Raw genomic sequence first — 18,153 nt, 5'->3', positions numbered from 1 at the left:
AAACAGATGCAGGACAACAGTTTGATGACAAAAACATCGTTGCACTTTTTTTTTTATTATAAATATTCTGCTACCCTGTTAGGTGAAAGAAAGATGTCGCTTTAAAGACGACTGGCACACTTATTTGTTTAACACAGGTATATTGATGTTTGTTTTGAGAACTTTTAGCCCTCGTTTCATCTTTGGTGTTTTTTTTCCCCACTTACCTGCACTTGTCAACTGCTGTGTTAAGGGAACCTTTTAAACCAATTATTTATATGTACGGAAGCCCCTAAAGCTGATCAAATATAAGAAACGTGTGGCTGACTTATTTTGTTTTTAGAAAAATATGGTAGGGTGTGATTTTTCTTGTCCCTTAATCTACAAAGTCCTCAAATAAATTCATATTTTCTTTGGAGGAGTATAATCTCACATAAAAAAAAAAAAGATAGAATATAGTGATTGGAAGAAAAAAACAATACTTACTTACCCCTATGGTCTGTTTTTGATTCAGACCATAGGGGCAGATGGATGCCCAGAGCGGCATTAGTTAAGACGGGTGAGAACCAGACAAAAAATAAATAACTTCTTTGCTTCCTGAATAAGCGTTCTGTAGCTTTTGTGCATGTGGTTTAGGGGGAGTTGAATAGATTATGCACTCTGTGTGGAAACTTTGCTGCTTGAAATCCCACCCCAGACTCCCATTGACTTCCCACATCTTGATTGGTTTGGGGGCACAAGAAAAAAGGGGCTCACCGAGGGTGCCATTTATGCAATAACCACCACAGGTACCCCAAATATATTCCTAAAAAAGAAGTAAATGCGTCTGAATTAAGATAAGATAGGCTTTATTGATCTCACATTGAAGAAATTCACAAGTTTTATATGCCTTACTTTTTGCGTTGGTCTGAGTGCTCAGAAACCTAATTGATCATCCATTCCTTCTTTCCTAAGTCTCCTGACCTCTTCAAAATAGTAAAGACAAAAGAACATACCTATGAAGTAAGGCAGATGTTTGTCGATCTTTATTATTAAGGAAAGAAATGGTTACTTAACTAAACTTACCTACAATCTGAGCTATAATAAAAAAAGGTTAAAACTGGAACCTGGATAAACAAAGTTGGCCCTTCACTTAACTTATTAGGACCCCAGCTTATTTTCCCATCTTATAAAACATGCATAGTAATGGAGGTAGAAAAACATCTCCAAGTTTCAGATTATGCTCTTTTGATAAAAGATTAATATATTTGTTTGGCACATCTTTAATGTGGCAATGAGGGACAATGAACATGAGGGGAGGGGGGTGCTTTGCTTTCTACACCAACATTAAATTCAGAATCTTCACTTTTTTTCACATTTTCTATCTGGCCTTTCTGGGCTTCCGTACTTTTTATAATTAGTCTGCAGCTAACAACAAGGAAGTATATTGGTGGCGTCACCTTGCAATAAAATCTCCAGCACAACTTTGCTTCTACACAAGATGTAAAACATGATAAAATTGCCCTTAATAATTTATTTTTAAACATAATCATACATATAACAGTCATTGTTTTGATCTTTCGGTATTTAATTATGCAAAAACCAACATGCATTTTAAGAGGACCATCTTCCCCCACCTACTAAGCTCAGTTGTGCAAGATTGTATCTTCGTCTTAATTTTCTTATCTCCTCGTCAGATTTATACACAGTAGTTCTAATATATTGCTTTAAGGTTGTGTATATATTCTGCACACTTTCTGCCGATTAGCCTAATTTAAGACACTGACTTTTATGTATTTAGTTTTTTCTGTATTGCTGTACTTTGTGCATGTTTTATATATATATATATATATTGCATTTGATTCAGAAGCATATAGATGACAGAGGTTGTTTCTTTTCTTTCCTAAACTGCTGTGCCTGATGTGATTACAGACTACTGGTCAGAACTAAGTATTTTATTGGTAAAAAAAAAGAAGAGAGAAATAAATAAAAAAAATAAAATTAAGTATTGAAACTGTGGCATAATGATCAAATCTTGTATTTGCCTGCAATGACTCTGTATTTGTACTTGTACAAAGTAAGCTGTCCTCTAATGCTACCCTATGTGTCTGTACCTTTAATGTAAGCTACTGTCATCTAAGGCGCAGTAACGAACTGACAAACGCAGGGTGTTAATGTTTACTTACATACTCTACCAGACAAAAGGGAAAACATACAATAATTTCATGTTTTTTGTAGAATATTTTTCCAAGATGACAGTATTGTGTGTAACACACTACCTGTAGCCTCAGCTGATGAAGAATCATGCATCGAGTGCGAAACTCGCAGCTTTCGGTGCTAGCTTGAGTATCTTTTTTTCCTCTCCGTGTTTAACGCCAAATACTTTAACGTGAACGAACGATTTGCTTTTGTGTTTTTCTAATATCTCTTAAAAGTACTATCGTGCCCCCGGTGCATGCGGTGTTCCGTTTCTCTTGTTCGCGATGCTTCTCAAAGTGTGTTCCTGATTTACAGTGCATTATTGGAAATAAATAAGCTTAAAAGAGACGTCTGTTTTATGGCTTTGTCAGGGGGGGGGGGGGCCCAGTGACCTGTAAGATTCAGACAAAAGCAGAAGCCACATTCAGCTCGTTTCTAAGACGCTCGGCCAAGTCTTGTATGAGGGTTTGCAGGAGGAGTGTGTGTGTGTGTGTGTGTGTGTGAGCAGCTCTCCAGGCCTGAGGCAGACACATAAATCAAGTCACAGTGCAGCTGCAGTCCTGATGCGTTCGGTCCTCGGCGGCGTAGAAGGCAGATGGATACGCCGCTGACCTAAAAATAAAGAATATAGACACAATCTTGCCAAAGATCCAGGAAACACATCACGACCTTCGTAGTTTCCCCCTAAAATCATTTGTTAACATAACAGCCCTGACACGCACTTATATACAAGGTTTCATGAATGAATTGCTGTTCTCTTCTCACTGTTTACATCAGGAGGACACCCCCATACATAATCCTTCAGAATAAAAGACAGCTCGTCAAAAAGCAAACGGACTGTGTGCGCAATTTCAAATAAACTGTGAGCTGCGCTGGTTGAAATTAAGAGAGAGAGAAGGGAAAGAAAAAAAAAAAAGTAGAAAAATGACTTACCGTGTGCTTATGTGGCGCGTGGCATAATTCTGCTTTGATGCTCAGTCCTCATGTGCGTGACTCCGTTGCGATTTGGCTTTAATGTTCTCCGCTTGCCCGAAGCTCAGCAAGCAAACATTCATTTGTCGCCACCAGGGACCTGCGGCGTAAAATACAGACGACAAATCGCACAGGCAACCAAAAAAAAATGAGACTTTACAATAGTATTCATGCCCAGTGGAGTTTTTCAGATTTGGTCTGGTTGCGGCTATAAACTTCAATGCCGTAAAAGAAAACTATACAAGGTTTTCTTGTTCTGGTTGTATTTTTCTTTTTACAAATAAAAATTGTGTCCAGTCCTCTTTACTCTGATTCCCTTAAATAAATCCAGTGTTGCCAATTTGCTCCAGAAGTCCCATAATTAGTAAGTTTAGCCTCACTGTGCGCGATTTTATCTCGGTTTGAATCCAGCCAGCTGTGCTGTGAAGGCCTCGATGATTAGTTAGAGAACATTAGTGAAGAAAACAGCTTCATGAAGACCAAGGAGCGCAGCAGGCCGGGCAGGAAAAGGTGATTTATGTGTCTCACTCAATCCGTCATCTGAGAATAAACAGTGGAGCATAACCACAAACCTGCCAAGACATGGCCGTCCATCTACACCGACAGACAGAGAAAGGACAGCATACCAACGGCGTCTCTGGAGGAGCTGCAGCGATGCACAGCTCAGGAGGGAGAATCTGTTGACGTGGAAACTTTGACTCTGTGACTCGACAAATGTGACCTCACTGGAAGAGTGAAGTGAAGAGTCACCCTCCGGCCGGACGAACGTCAAAGTTTGTTCGTGTATTGAAATCTAAATCCAATAAAAAAAAAAATGCTGCGGGGAGACTTGAAAGGTGATGTTCTCTAATGCTCTAAAAAAGATCTCCGTCTCCAGATTTGGGAAGCGGGTAAGGAAATACCACCTTTTAATTCAAAAGAAGGCTTTGTCTTATCAACTCGGCAGGGAGGAAGACAAATAAATGAGAGCCCATTCGGACTTTTATTTGTAAAATATTTTGGAAAACGTGCATCCTTTCCTTCCACTTCACGAAAACACACGTTTTTTTTGCGTAAAATTAAAACGCAATCGGTAATAAAAGTCATTCCTGACAAACAGTGGAAGGGTTAACGGGTGTGAATACTCCGGTTAGACGCCGTACATGCAGGAAACCCAAGCGTGAGCCCCGACGCGGTGGAGGATCTCCTCACCTGTGGCTTTCTTGAAGCATGTCGGACAGCTCTTGGACTTTTTCGGCCTCTTGCACTTTCTTCCTCAGGCCCTCGATCTCTTTCCTCAGCTCCTCCACTTCTGTCTGAGCCTCTGAGGAAAGAGCGAACATAAAGTGGCGCTGTCAGCTCAGACGGGCAGCTGACTAATCCCCTTCGTATGCAATCCCCCGGTGGCCGTCACACCCACCTCGGATCTGAGCGACCGGGGAGCTTTTCATCATCGACTTGAGATACTGACGCTCTAACTTGATGAGCTGCTTCTGCAGGGAGACGTTCTCCTCCAACACGATCCTCAGCTGCTCGTTCAGTTTGCCCTGTGTTCAAAGCGGCACGTCAGGAGCGCCGGACGGCTGTCCTAAAGCAAGCGCCTAATGTCCAGCAGCGGAGGCCGCTTACCGCCTCTCTGCGAGCTTCCCCCAACTGGCCGGAGAGGTTGCCGACTTCAGCTCTGTGCTCGTCATCCCGCGCGAGTGCTTGAGAGCGAAGCGCGCTCACCTCCTGCCTTAAGGCCCCGACCTCGGCCTCCCGACTGGAGATATCGCTCTCCATCATGGAGAGGATCTGCACCGCCTGAGCTGCGGTCAGAAATAGATCGGATGAGGACAGATAAACCAATCTCGGGATTAGGGCTGAACAATTTTGGAAAATAATCTAATAGCGATTTTTTTTTTCTTAATATTGCGATTTAATGCGATTTTTTTTCCCCAGTTTAATTTATCGTGTCTTTTTAAACATATACAAACAACAAATCATTTTGTTTCCTCGCTGTGCAGATTAGGTGCTAAAAGACCCGCAGCATCTAAACTCAGAGCAGAAATGATTGTGTTCTGCCTACGATATATTTTAACCAAAATTGCAATTTTGACTTTTCTCTGCGTTAACTCAAGCAACAAAAATGGCATCTAAATAAAGACATTTGTAAACAAGGACTATTCAAAACAAGAACTTTTAATGTAATTAATCAGAATATTATTAAAGAGAACAGCTTTTAATTGATCAATCCTTGTTGAACATAAAGTGCAACCAACAAGCAAGTCTATGTGTTAAACTGATTGACCTGTACTTAATGCTGTGTATTGATTATATAAACTCTAAAACAAGTAATACAATTAGATTATCTCACTGCTGCAACTGTCTTCCCTTCCATGTGGAGGCAAACCCACGTTAAACATTTTACCGACACCTAAAGGACGTGTCTAATTCACTAATTGTTACATAGCCAAAAATTGCAGACTCTGCGATTTGGAAATTGCGTTTTTTTTTAAATCGCGATTATATTGAAAATGCGATTAATTGTTCAGCCCTACTCGGGATCCTAAGATAGGGTGCCAACAAATCTTTCGGCCAGCTCACACAGGAAGCTGTTGTTACGGTGCAGCGATCGCTCCCCCCTCCAGTGTTTGTCCACCAGATTGAGCAGCATCTCCAGGGGTTTCCGGTAGCCTCCCTTAAAAGAGGGAGCCGCAGAGATGTAAAGTAAATGTGGAGGAAGCTTAAATGAACAAACCCATGATTTAGGGCGCCAATTAGTAAGAGCGCTGCCGACCTTTTTTTTCTTTTCAGCTTGCAGCTGCGGGTCGGATCCCCCGTCCGTCTTGTTGAAGCTCGAGTAGGTCAGCCTTGTCGGATGCAGTATGGGGTTAAAGGGGTCTGAGAGATTCAGACCGGGATTCAGTGGACTAGGAGGGCGAATGTCACTGAATGAAGCGCCACCCTGGTCACTTTGAGCTGAGAAAAATGTGGTAAGTAAGACAGCAACTTTCCTGTTAACTAGATATTGGCATTTGTTGAAGACAAACAGCAACATAAAATACACGAGACATTAAATACTCACCGGGATTTGGGGTAAAATGGCCCTTGGCTTTGTGTCTGGTCAGGCTGGAGGAGTCCTTTTGCTTTGGTTTTCCAGGCAGGGCCCTGTGCTTCTCAAAAATGGGGCCAAAGGACACTTTTGGTCGTTCGCCTCCTTTAGGCGATGCAGAGCTTTTATCATGAGGTAGCGCGTTCACCCGCGTGTCTTTGGAATCGGCGATATCTGGGAAATTATGAATAGATTATGAGTAAGTAAATACATATCTGCTACTACGTGTTTTTACCAGACAACTATTTAAATCAAAAGAACAGCTGGCTTCTGTCTCCCTCTAGTGGCGCGATGTAAACCTGCACTAAACTTTATAATTTAAGCACAACCGCTGATAAGAGCTATTTCAGCATTAAAAACAGATTATTTAGACAGCAACTAGAATTTCTTTGCTCCAAGAGAAAACACAATGAGACAGAAATAGTTAAAATGTTGCCATTTCTGCAATCTGGATTTGCTGACTAAGCTTTCTGAGTACCTTACATAGAGCTCTAAAAGATGATGGCTGACGGTGAACACTTACAATTTTTAGTGGAGGGATACCGAAGGATGGACTTGGCCGACTCCTATAATCAAAAGTATTATCATCAATTAGTTTACAGGACAACTAATAATTGAGGATGTAAAAAGACAAAAAATTTCTTGTAAACTTTCAGATATTTTCTAATTTTAAGACAGGGAGTTTGTAAAATATTCAAATCTTGAAAACTTACATAGCATCTTTAGGAATGAACTGGAAATTGATCTTAATTTAAACACAATATATCAATATTTGCAAAGCATTTACAAAAAATATGATGTTTTGTTGCAGGCAGACATGCAGCTTAAATAATACAGTTCAGAAAGATCACATTTTAACTAATTTGTGAGTAGAACTTTATGATTAGTATCATTGTTAAGTTGCAATCTTCTTAATAAAAAAATATTTAATTCATTAAACACACGAATGTTGAGTAAAACAACACTGATCCCCTGACTCTCACCCACAAACACCATCTAACATGTAAATCAACGCTCTGGGCGTGGCCTATGTCCAGGGGGCGTGGCCTTTCTCATTCCACAACAGGCAGCAATGCTATGTGCTCAGGATTGAAGATCAGCAAAAAGCTGAAATCCAACTGTATTTGAAAGAAATCTGGGTGTTTTAGTCAAGAATTTTCTGAAATGTATTTTTACCAACAATATTGAAGATACCTGTTTAAGAACAACACTTTGATATTTTTAAAACTCCAGGTTTGTTCCTGTTTAGTCCCATAAAATCCACTTAATTCACATAGAAAGTTTGCTTTGAAAACTGCAGGATTTTTTTTTTAGTCCCATCAATAAAACGGTTTGATCTAAAGATCAAGGAAAAGAAAAACACTGACCTTTTTTGGAGTCGAACTCCTCTGCACCATAAAATCTTCTGAATCTTCCCCTTTGGGCTCTAAATAAAGAAGTCCGTTTGAAACCTGAAGACATTTGGTGGGAAACGGATTGCGATTTGCTATTGAACTTTAAACTCTTACCCTCCACTCCCTTGTGAACAGAGTCAGTTTCCCCTTGGTCTCTGGGACTTGTCTCGACAAAATTCAGTACAATGTCGTCGCTGTAGGTCAGAGGAGAAAGCCCGCCGGTTAAAAGCTTGAATAAAGGCAGTCTGATGGCTATTTCTAACCACTTCAATGCTAAACAGCAGACACACAACTCCAGTAGTTAAAAACTGGTTCAATAATTAGACTGCACCTTCCACATCTATCAGCAATATATATTCATGTCTTATGGCAACACCATAATCTCATAATGGAAAGTTCAGAAAGATCCAACCTTTAATCTCATTCAAATTGTTTAGTGGGGACAACTTAAAGGAGAAATAAGTAAATCGTTCTCATTTGACACCCGGGATGGAAAATTACTCATAAACATCAGCAATGTCTTTTGGTTTTTCTCCTATTATCTGGTTTGTGTGTTGTTTCCGATTTGAAACACTAGGTGTCACACTTACTTATTTCTCCTTTAACTAAATAATTGTTTTTTTTTTTCAGTATGTTAGTCTTATGTTTCACCGCCTTATGTTTTGCAAAGTCAGCGGTGCCACATTTTCTAACTAGGTTCCGCTGCAAATAATTGCATCTTAGAGTTAAATTACTGTCGTTAAACCCTACAAGGACGTCAGCAGAGTTTTCAGGAGGGGAAGCCTGCTAGGCTCTGGTGGAATTTGCTTAAAATTGGGTCTTTAGGTCAGACGACACTAGCCTCGTGAGACCATCCTGATCTCGCGAGCTTTCAAGGTTTCACTCGCAGATCAGTCTGGCTACTCTCCGTTAAAGAAAATTTGGAGCCGTTCACCAAACGAACGTCCAATCAGCGTTGGCTTTGAGGCGGGTTGAGGTGTGACGCAACGAGAAGTGCGACAGTTCAGTCTAAAGAACATGGCGGCTTCAGCCGATGAAACTAGTGTTAGCGTGGCTATCGAGCAAGTTTTATCGGAATTACAGAGTATTTCTTTGCTGAGCTAACGAGCCTTTACCTCCAGCAGCAAGAGTAGCTTGGCTTGTGGTTGTGTTTTCCTCGTCGCTCGTAACAGAGCGACGAGGAATCTGATTGGTTTATTTGGCCCGTCTATCACCAACATAGGCCAATCAGCTAACCAGTATTTTCGGCCCTTCCCAAAATTACTTCAACGGAAGGTTTCCAGATGGATATGCGGAGCAAATCTATCTGGCGGAGTCAGGTAAAGACGACACAACAGTTGAGCAGAAAACACTGTAGGGAATGTTAGTGAATATGTGGCTAAACACCTTCTGCCCACTGTCAGGTATGGTGGAGGATCTGTGATGCTGTGGGGTTTTGTCCCTCTCCAAAAGGTACGCTGAAGCTTGCCAGAGTTCAAATATAATTCTGGTGCTCTGTGCCAGAAAAACTAAACAAGTGGGGCATCACTGAAACCTTACTCAGGATAATAATCCAGAAAATGCAGCCAAATCAAGATGCAATTTGCTCCAACCTTGTGAAATGTTATAGGAGAAGACTGATTTTGGTCCTGTTGGTAAGGGGAAGCCGGGCAAAGTATTAACAGCACTGATTCTGCTGCTGACAGTTTAGCGAAACAATAATTATTACTTAACTTTTTTTTTTTTTCCCTCAGAAAAAATGTCGAATGTTGGATTTGGGTGAGACTATGCCATTGCAATAAAAGATGACTTTCTTATAGGGCTATGACGTTTTTTGGCAGAGGTGCCAATAAATGTACAGGGTGTAGTTGTTGTGAAGTCAGTTATAAGTCAGTTATAAACCAATATCCGATTACAGACGTAAAGTGGCACATTGAAAGGTTTTGGGCACGTTTGCGACCCCGGTGATGCTCTCTGAAGGCAGGCCTGATACCTCAGGTCCGGTGGTACATTCAGAGAGAAGCTGCTGTTATGCAGAGAAGGAAGATCAGTGGAGAACTGAAGGATCGCAGCTTTGCGCTCGGTGTCTCTGACCCGGCAATTATCTGAAAAAAAAAATAAAGAAATAAAAATGAATGCCACTGAATAAATAAAAATCCAGGCCTGAGATAAGAAAAGGCCTTACCAAGGCCTTACCAAGTTTCCGCAGGTTGGGCATGGCGTGCACCAGACGTGGACGATAGTTTGGGCAGGTTTTAGTCAAAGGGTTAAGCCTGAGGTCTAGCTCCCTTAGAACTGGCAGCTCGAACAGCACTTGGATTCTTTCCACAGACGGTATGCAGTTATAGTAAAGGATCAGCCTCTCCAGCATCTTCAAGTGCTGCAAGCCCTGCTCATAGACAGACAGCAGACGTCAACTTAGGATGATAAATATCTCTTTTCTAATTCCTAAAAACTACAACTGAGATGTGAAAACAAATCAGTTCAGATGAAGCGTGTGAAAGTTAAGACAATTGTTATTCTCTTTTAGATAAATATATAGTGCTGAACCTCTCATTTTACTTTGTAGTGTTACAACCAAACACCTCCAATGTATTTTATTGGGACTCGGTGAGATAGACGACACGACGTTGCGTGTAGCTGTGGAAGGAAAATGATTGATGGTTTTCAATTACTTTTATAAATACAAATCTAATTCAATTCAATTCAATTTTATTTATATAGCGCCAAATCATGAAACATGTCATCTCAAGGCACTTTACAAAGTCAAGTTCAATCATATTATACAGATTGGGTCAGGTTATACAGATTGGTCAAAAATGTCCTATATAAGGAAACCAGTTGATTGCATCAAAGTCCCGACAAGCAGCATTCACTCCTGGGGAACCGTAGAGCCACAGGAAGAGTCATCTGCATTGTACATGGCTTTGCTGCAATCCCTCATACTGAGCAAGCATGAAGCGACAGTGGGAAGAAAAACCACCCATTAACGGGAAAAAAAAAACCTCCGGCAGAACCGGGCTCAGTATGAACGGTCATCTGCCTCGACCGACTGGGGTTACAGAAGACAGAACAGAGACACAACAAGAGAAACAAAAAAGCACAGAAGCACACATTGATCTAGTAATCTGTTCTACATTAGATGGAAGTAGCGGGTGAGCCGTCTTCTCTGGATGATGTCACAGTTAACAGAACGCCAGACCAGGTGTACCTACTATGAAGAGAAAAGAGAGAGAACAGAAAGTTAAAGCAGAAATGACAACACATAATGCATAATTGAAGAACAGTAGAACTCTATAGAGTGAGAAAATTAGATCCTGATATACTCCAGTAACCTAAGCCTATAGCAGTAAAACTATAAAGGTAGCTCAGAGTAACATGAGCCACTCTAACTATAAGCTTTGTCAAAAAGGAAAGTTTTAAGATTAGTCTTAAAAGTAGACAGGGTGTCTGCCTCACGAACGAAAACTGGGAGTTGGTTCCACAGGAGAGGAGCCTGATAGCTAAAGGATCTGCCTCCCATTCTACTTTTAGAGACTCTAGGAACCACCAGCAGACCTGCAGTCTGAGAGCGAAGTGCTCTGTTAGGAACATACGGGGTAATCAGAGCTCTGATATATGATGGAGCTTGATTATTAAGGGCTTTATATGTTAGAAGAAGAATTTTAAATTCTATTCTTGATTTAACAGGAAGCCAATGAAGGGAAGCTAAAATTGGAGAAATATGATCCCTCTTGTTGATTTTCATCAGAACTCTTGCTGCAGCATTTTGGATCAGCTGAAGGCTTTGAACTGCATTTTGTGGACTTCCTGATAGTAAAGAATTACAATAGTCCAGCCTTGAAGTAACAAATGCATGGACCAGTTTTTCAGCATCACTCCTGGACAGAATGTTTCTAATTTTGGCGATATTCCGGAGGTGAAAAAAGGAAACTCTGGAAACCTGTTTAATATGGGATTTAAATGACATGTCTTGGTCAAAAATAACACCAAGATTTTTTACTTTATTACCAGAGGCCAGATTAATGCCACCCAGATTAAGTGATTGGTTAAGAAGTTTATTTTTTGAGGACTCTGGCCCAAAGATTAAAACTTCGGTCTTGTCAGAATTTAGATGCAGGAAATTTAAAGTCATCCAGCTTTTGATGTCATCAAGACATGACTGCAGTCGAAGTAATTGATTGGATTCATCAGGATTTATGGATAAATATAGCTGAGTATCATCAGCATAACAGTGGTAATTAATCCCATGCTGTCTGATAATTTTGCCTATCGGAAGCATATATATAGTAAATAGAATTGGTCCAAGGACTGAACCCTGTGGTACTCCACAGGTGACCCTAGAGTTTGAGGAAGATTTATTATTAACATGAACAAATTGGAATCTGTCTGACAGATAAGATTTAAACCAGCCTAATGCTTTCCCCTTAATCCCTACAGTATGTTCAAGTCTTTGTAGGAGAATATTGTGATCAACTGTATCAAACGCAGCACTGAGATCTAACAGGACAAGTATAGACACAAGTCCATTATCTGAGGCCATGAGAATATCATTAGTGACCTTCACCAGAGCTGTTTCAGTGCTATGATGAGCTCTGAAGCCTGACTGAAACTCCTCAAGTAGGTCATTACTTTGTAAATGTTCACAAAGTTGATTAGCAACTACTTTCTCAAGAATTTTAGATAAGAAAAGAAGATTAGATATAGGTCTGTAATTTACTAACTCATCTTGATCAAGAGAAGGTTTCTTAAGTAAAGGTTTAATAACAGCTACTTTCAAAACCTGTGGTACATATCCATTTACTAAGGATAGATTAATCATGTCTAAAATAGTGCCACTGATCAAAGGGAATATGTCCTTAAACAACTTGGTTGGGATTGGGTCTAACATACAGGTAGAAGGTTTAGATGAAGCTAAAATTTTAGATAGCTCAGAAAGCTCTACTGCTTCTAAACAGTTCAAACACTGCACAGATTCTAAAGATTCCTCCAATGCTGCCTCACTTACTGAGGACGAGGTAATCATGTTTGGGAGACATCTCAAAAGTTCTTTTGAGATGATTTTAGACGAAAAACTACACATTGAAACTTCATCTGTGCAGTTGGTTCATTAGGATTTAGGAGCCAATCTTAATTCTGCTGAAAAGGCAATCCTCTGTCCCAGTTAGCTTCATCCATCAACCCTGAAATCCCTAACATCCCAGCAGCATGACGCTGCCACCACCGTGTTTGCTGTCACTAGTGTTCTCTAAATAAATGTTTCTATTAGGCGACTTTGGAAGGCAGTTGCTAGAACAAAATTTTATTTAGGGCTATCAAAAGGGGGCTGAAAACATACACAGGTTTTAGATTTGTATTTGTAAAACACTTTGAAAACCACACATCACTGTTCTTCCACTTAACTTTGCACTACTTTGTGTTGATTTGCAAAATCAAAGCCCTCCGAAACACACCGACATTGTGGTTATAGCGAGACAAAATGTGGACAGGTTCGAGTGGCACACGAGTTTTCTGAGGTGGAAAAGCAAAATCGGCAAAAAAAAATAAAATAAAATTAGTTCTGGAAAAACGTGTTTGAACGGCAAGAAGAAGCGTAGCTTGGCTAAATGAGAGGGGAAGGATGCACAGCAGAGGAACATACCTCCACTGAGACGATAGCATTGTATGACAGATCCAGAGATTTCAGACGGATAAAGTTGTTCAGGGCGCTTCCAAGGTGTCTGATTTTCTCCTCCTGTGTCCCCGGGAGGCTCAGCGTCCGGACATCACCTGTTTTACAACAACTTCATTACACAATGCAGGAGACAGCCGACGCTACGTTAGCACTGGTTAGCTTCTTCCCGACGCTCAGGCCTGGGGAAAGTCTTACGCGTTCACGTTTCCACCGAGAAAAGCTTATAATTGTGTAATTTATCCTGAAGTTTACTCGGTTTCATAGTGGAGGGGAATTAGAGAGAGAGCCTCACCAAGAAGCGGGTGTTTTAACTGAAGTCTGTCACGTATCCATTGCTCCGTTAGTGTTGTCAAACAAACCGCCGCCATACTTTTCGAACTTTAGCGGCGTTCACGTACCGTCGGAGAGCAAGCTGTCCAACGAGGACGTTTAAAGTGGGACAAAAGAATAACGTGGACATTATGGAGGAAATGTAAATGAATGGTTTTTGCAGTTTTACAGTTGCTACAGCAGCATATGCCCAAATTAAATGACACTCGAGTCAGTACGTGACAGGAAACCAATGCCACAATTCGCACAGCTAACAGACTAGCAAATGTTGCCTGGTCCGGCTTGTTTTAATGGTTCAGACTGTTTGGTGGTAGCCGTGTAATTGTGTGGAAGATTTTCTTGGTAAACCTTGGCCTTTGGTACCAACTAAGCCTCTAAATGCTACAGCCAACACGAGTTACTATCTATTTATTGCATATATATACCAACCCCCTTATGTAAAACTTGAAAAATGCCAACATTGCTGGTAGATTCCAAATTCTACGAGCGACATTGAACGCCTTCTTTTTGAGCCTGCGCACTGCACTTGGGACTTGGTCACGTGTATAAACAAACCGTTGATATTTCCTGTCCGATGGTCCTTGATGAAAGTTTACTCTTTCGTCCTCTGTTATCAGCAAGGAAGGGAAGCGCTGTTTCCCCGCATCCATAAATGTTGAAATAACGGACGTGAAATGCGTTAATTTAGGCTTTCTTTTATGTCAATCGCGTGTCGACACTTGGACGATTGTGCATTGATTGTGTGATCAATGGCGCCCTGTGTAACGGAGTGGGTCACATCGGGTTCCAGCATTATTTTGTGCGCAACAGCCCTGCGCTCCTCCTATAAGCTCTTTCAGGTATGTATCAATTTCAAGACTAGATGTGATAAAACCAACTAAAGCACATGGCTTGAACCCAATTTCCCTGTAAAATGCAAAGAAACTTGTCTTGTCAGGTGAAAGTAATTCAAATGTGTAAGTTGGACATGTTTTTTTTTTACTTGAAGACCAAGTTGTCACTATTTGTTGTCTGTCACTTTTCCTGCACATATTGTGCCTTTTTATATATTTATACCCACTACTCACCTTTCCTGTGTTCATTCTGTCCTCTTTATCTCCCTAAAGGACCACAGGGGACCCTCAGTTGGCTTCTTTCTGCTCGGCCTCTCTGCGGCTCTTTGCCTCCTCCATGCCTCCGCCTCCTCGCTTCAGAGAGAAGCAGAGTGGACCGGGGAGGTTCTGGCTCCGGTTCTGGTTTCCTTTGACCTGCTCTGGCTCAGTCAGGACCACAACACGGCTTGTGTCCTCCTGACCGGTTCCTGTCTGCTGCTGGGACTCTCAGATTGGCTCGCAGCCGATACGCTCGCCGTCCTGACTCGCTGCCTCGGCCTGTCTTCGCTGTCCTGCTGCCTGACTGTGTGTCTGTTCGCGGGGAACGCCTTAGGGGCCGCGGGCGGCGTGGCCCTCAGCCTCCCCTTACTTCTGCCGCAGGGGGCCGACGTGGACGCCTTTGCGCCTCTGATTCCTCCGGGACTCGTGGAATGTCTTCTAAAGGGGTCGTTGTCAATAGGCTGTTGGTTGTCGACACGAGCCCTCAACAAATTTCTGTTGGATGTGACTGAGCAATAAATGTGTAAACCAATGAAAACGTGTGTTATTGCAGAGATAATGTGCTCATTACAGGAGGGAAAGGAAGATTAAATAACAACCTAGCTTGGCTGAAAGGATTGTCTAAAACACAGGTGTCAAACTCAAGGCCCGCGGGCCGAATCCGGTCCGTCAAGGTAAATTATCCGGCCCACAAGAGCAAAAAAAAAAATGCATAGCATGTCATAAAGTAGAGGCATATATCCTTTTAAAGTGTATAAGTGGCTAAAACTGTGCCTCCTGTAAGTGTAACTCACCCCAATATCAACTTTTTTTGCAGATAAACTGGGCCTAAGGTTGCTACTTTTATGTTACAGTGCATTTTTTTCTACTTCTATGTGAACTGGAATGAAATTCTGAAATGAAAAGTATCGTGTATACACGTGCAACCGGCCCTTTTAATGACTTCATGACGCCAAAGGGGCCCCATATAGAAATGAGTTTGACATCCCTGGTCTAAAAGATAGGATGCATTTCCACCTTTGTATGGCTGAATAATCTGCTGTTATGTTTTTGATTTTGTTTTTTGCACATTAAACCCAGTTGTCACAACAGAATTTCGGTAGTTATATTAGCCTCTCGTTTTACACATTTATTGACACACTTTTGTATTTTTGGCTCCCGTTTGTCGTTAATAACATTATTTAATCTGCTGTGTATTTTTTTATTTTATTTTTTTGTTAACTTGGATTTAAATTGAACCAAAGTTCACATCTTGGTAAAAGCCAGACGCTTTATGCATCAATACCCTAGAATTTATCTAGAATGTATAATGCTTGTACCATGGCAATAAATAACCTCAGGCCCATTTACAAACTGGCTTTTATCTCTAAGACCCTGGAGGGGAAAAATTATTTTTAAGTCAGCAGAGAATGTTGTTGGGGGATGATTGACGTTTTGATGACAACTTTTAGTCGGGCTTTATCCAGTGTTACAGACCTTAAGCGTCCCCTTCTGAGAATTTAAAATGACTTTCGAACTGTTGATTCTGGAAACTGCCCTATGATGATTATTCTGGGTCTGAGATGTGCTTTCTAGACTGATTATGGAATATTTTGTCCCACCTTGAACAACATGTAGGTATCACAGGTTGCTGTGGTTTAGATCTGAGACGGCATTTTTGGCTATATATTTAGGGATATATTGGTCAGCTGTAGTATTTTGCTTGCTAGTGGAGTTCCACGGGGCAACATTTCAACCCCAATGCTGTTTTCTCAATACAAGCTGCCTTTAGGTTCTTTAGGAAGTATGATAACCCATTCCACAGTGACTCTGGAGCATTTATTGCTTTGTGTCAATGATATCAAGTCATGGTCGAACTGAGTTTTCCTTCATCTTAATAAAAGCAAAAGAGAAGTCATGTAGTGTGTGAGGTGAGGTGTTTTAGACAGTCCAGGTACTAGGGAGCTTTTAGACTATCCTAACTGTGGTAAAATCATGACCTTTACAGATTTTTATAATTTCATAAGCAAATAAAGCCATCAAGTGTTTTTCAGTCACTTTATTGTAAAGCCCTGTTTCGTTGTGATATATTTTAAGAAAGTCCTTCATGGGTTTATTGAATCTAGACATTTAGACTACTGTGCTGTAATTATTTCTATGAGGACTCTGATCAGTCATTCATATGTCTTCAGCAGCTGGTGCGTGTTACCACATGTCTTCTTGCTGGAAGCAGGAATATATAACTGCTGTTGGCCTCACTCCACTGGCTTTCACTCTCTTACAAGACTGATTTTAACATTTCATTGTTGACCTTAAAAGTCTTTGCAGAGCCTTTTACGTCACACTTTCATCTGGAACAGTACCGACCAGTTTCAGATGCAGAAAAGCAGACGTTATCTTGCCTTTGCAGCCGTTTCTAGTTAGATAGAAAGTCTTTAAAACTTTTAAAGATTTACTTTTACTCTGTGTCGTTTGACTCAGGTGGAACTTGACGTCCTACTTTTATTTTTTGCACCAATCTCTAATGTTGTTTATTTCAATGTGGTTTTTTTTTATTCGAAATGTTGTTTATTCCTTTTTACTTCACACGTGGTTTTAGCATGCAGTTTGTTATTTAAGTGCATTTTACTTGCTCAATTGTTCAATTGTTGCAATGTATCATCAGGTGCACTTTTTTATTTGTTTAAAGTGCTACATGAACAAAGATAACATTAACATACAAAACCAAAAATAAGGAATTCATATTCTAAGAGAATAGAAGAATGTCTGATTTCTTTGTAGCAAAATATTAGGAAATCAGGTTTGCTCTAAAGCTTTTGAAAAATGCTGCATGCGGTAACACTGAGTAAGTAAATCCGATTGATATTATGCTGATTAATTAACCAATTAAACATTTTAGGGAACTACAAAAGTCAGCCGGACCCCCTTGCAGTAAGTCTGTTTTATTATGCCAGTGTTCTCATTCCTTTCCCTTGTTGACAGACCAAGGTAAGGCCGTATTTTTTGAAATTTCAGATTTTTACCGAAATTCACAGAAACAAGTTGACTTTATTTGAACATCAAATGAAATGTAGTTGAATAAAAACACACAATGACACAAAACAGTGATAATGGTGTGGTGTGATAATTCCCAGCTGTGAGTTCAAAATCTATGTTGTTTTGGTGTAATGATAAAGAATATGAAAAAGACGATGCCTGGGCAAAAGTTAATGACTTTTGTCATCATGTTCAAACTGATAGTTGTGTTATCTAAGTTTCCATGTGTTTGTTTTTGCTTGCTTCTTTTCAGGTTCGTGTTGTTAATGCGTTGGCTGTTTCTTCCCCCTGTGTTTGTTCTCTTCTCTGCAGCCTCAGCAGTATGTTAAAAATATCTGCAGAGGTTCAAGGCTCTCGGCCCAGCTCAGAACTTTTTTCACATCTCTCCTTTGCAGGGAGCTGTGGCGGATGATGCTGCAGATTGGCTCCCTGGGCGTCAGGAGAGCAAGCAGCTGCCTCAGCCGGTTC

The 18,153-nt window shown here is 40.7% G+C and overlaps 1 protein-coding gene across 2 annotated transcripts; it reads right to left on the bottom strand.

The window, feature by feature from the left end:
- Positions 1-45: 45 nt before the first annotated feature.
- On the bottom strand, positions 46-13,648 carry cep72 (centrosomal protein 72). Of its 2 annotated transcripts, none has more exons than XM_036129104.1 (15): positions 13,542-13,648; positions 13,217-13,344; positions 9,772-9,964; positions 9,569-9,680; positions 7,711-7,790; positions 7,570-7,628; positions 6,726-6,768; positions 6,176-6,376; positions 5,888-6,099; positions 5,695-5,788; positions 4,738-4,916; positions 4,529-4,655; positions 4,321-4,432; positions 3,091-3,229; positions 46-2,769 (listed from the first exon to the last, which is right to left on the bottom strand). In XM_036129104.1, the coding sequence occupies exons 1-14, from the start codon at positions 13,615-13,617 to the stop codon at positions 3,169-3,171; spliced, it is 1,677 nt and encodes a 558-aa protein (XP_035984997.1). In that variant the 5' UTR covers positions 13,618-13,648; the 3' UTR covers positions 46-2,769; positions 3,091-3,168. The 2 variants fall into 2 exon arrangements, with proteins under 2 accessions (XP_035984997.1, XP_012718154.2); XM_012862700.3 differs by having other exon boundaries at positions 5,888-6,069.
- Positions 13,649-18,153: the final 4,505 nt, after the last annotated feature.

This window comes from Fundulus heteroclitus, unplaced genomic scaffold (genome assembly GCF_011125445.2).
Source record: "Fundulus heteroclitus isolate FHET01 unplaced genomic scaffold, MU-UCD_Fhet_4.1 scaffold_140, whole genome shotgun sequence".
Classification (NCBI taxonomy): domain Eukaryota; kingdom Metazoa; phylum Chordata; class Actinopteri; order Cyprinodontiformes; family Fundulidae; genus Fundulus; species Fundulus heteroclitus.
Note: the sequence above shows the minus strand (reverse complement) of the source record. Positions and strands in the feature narration are given on the sequence as shown.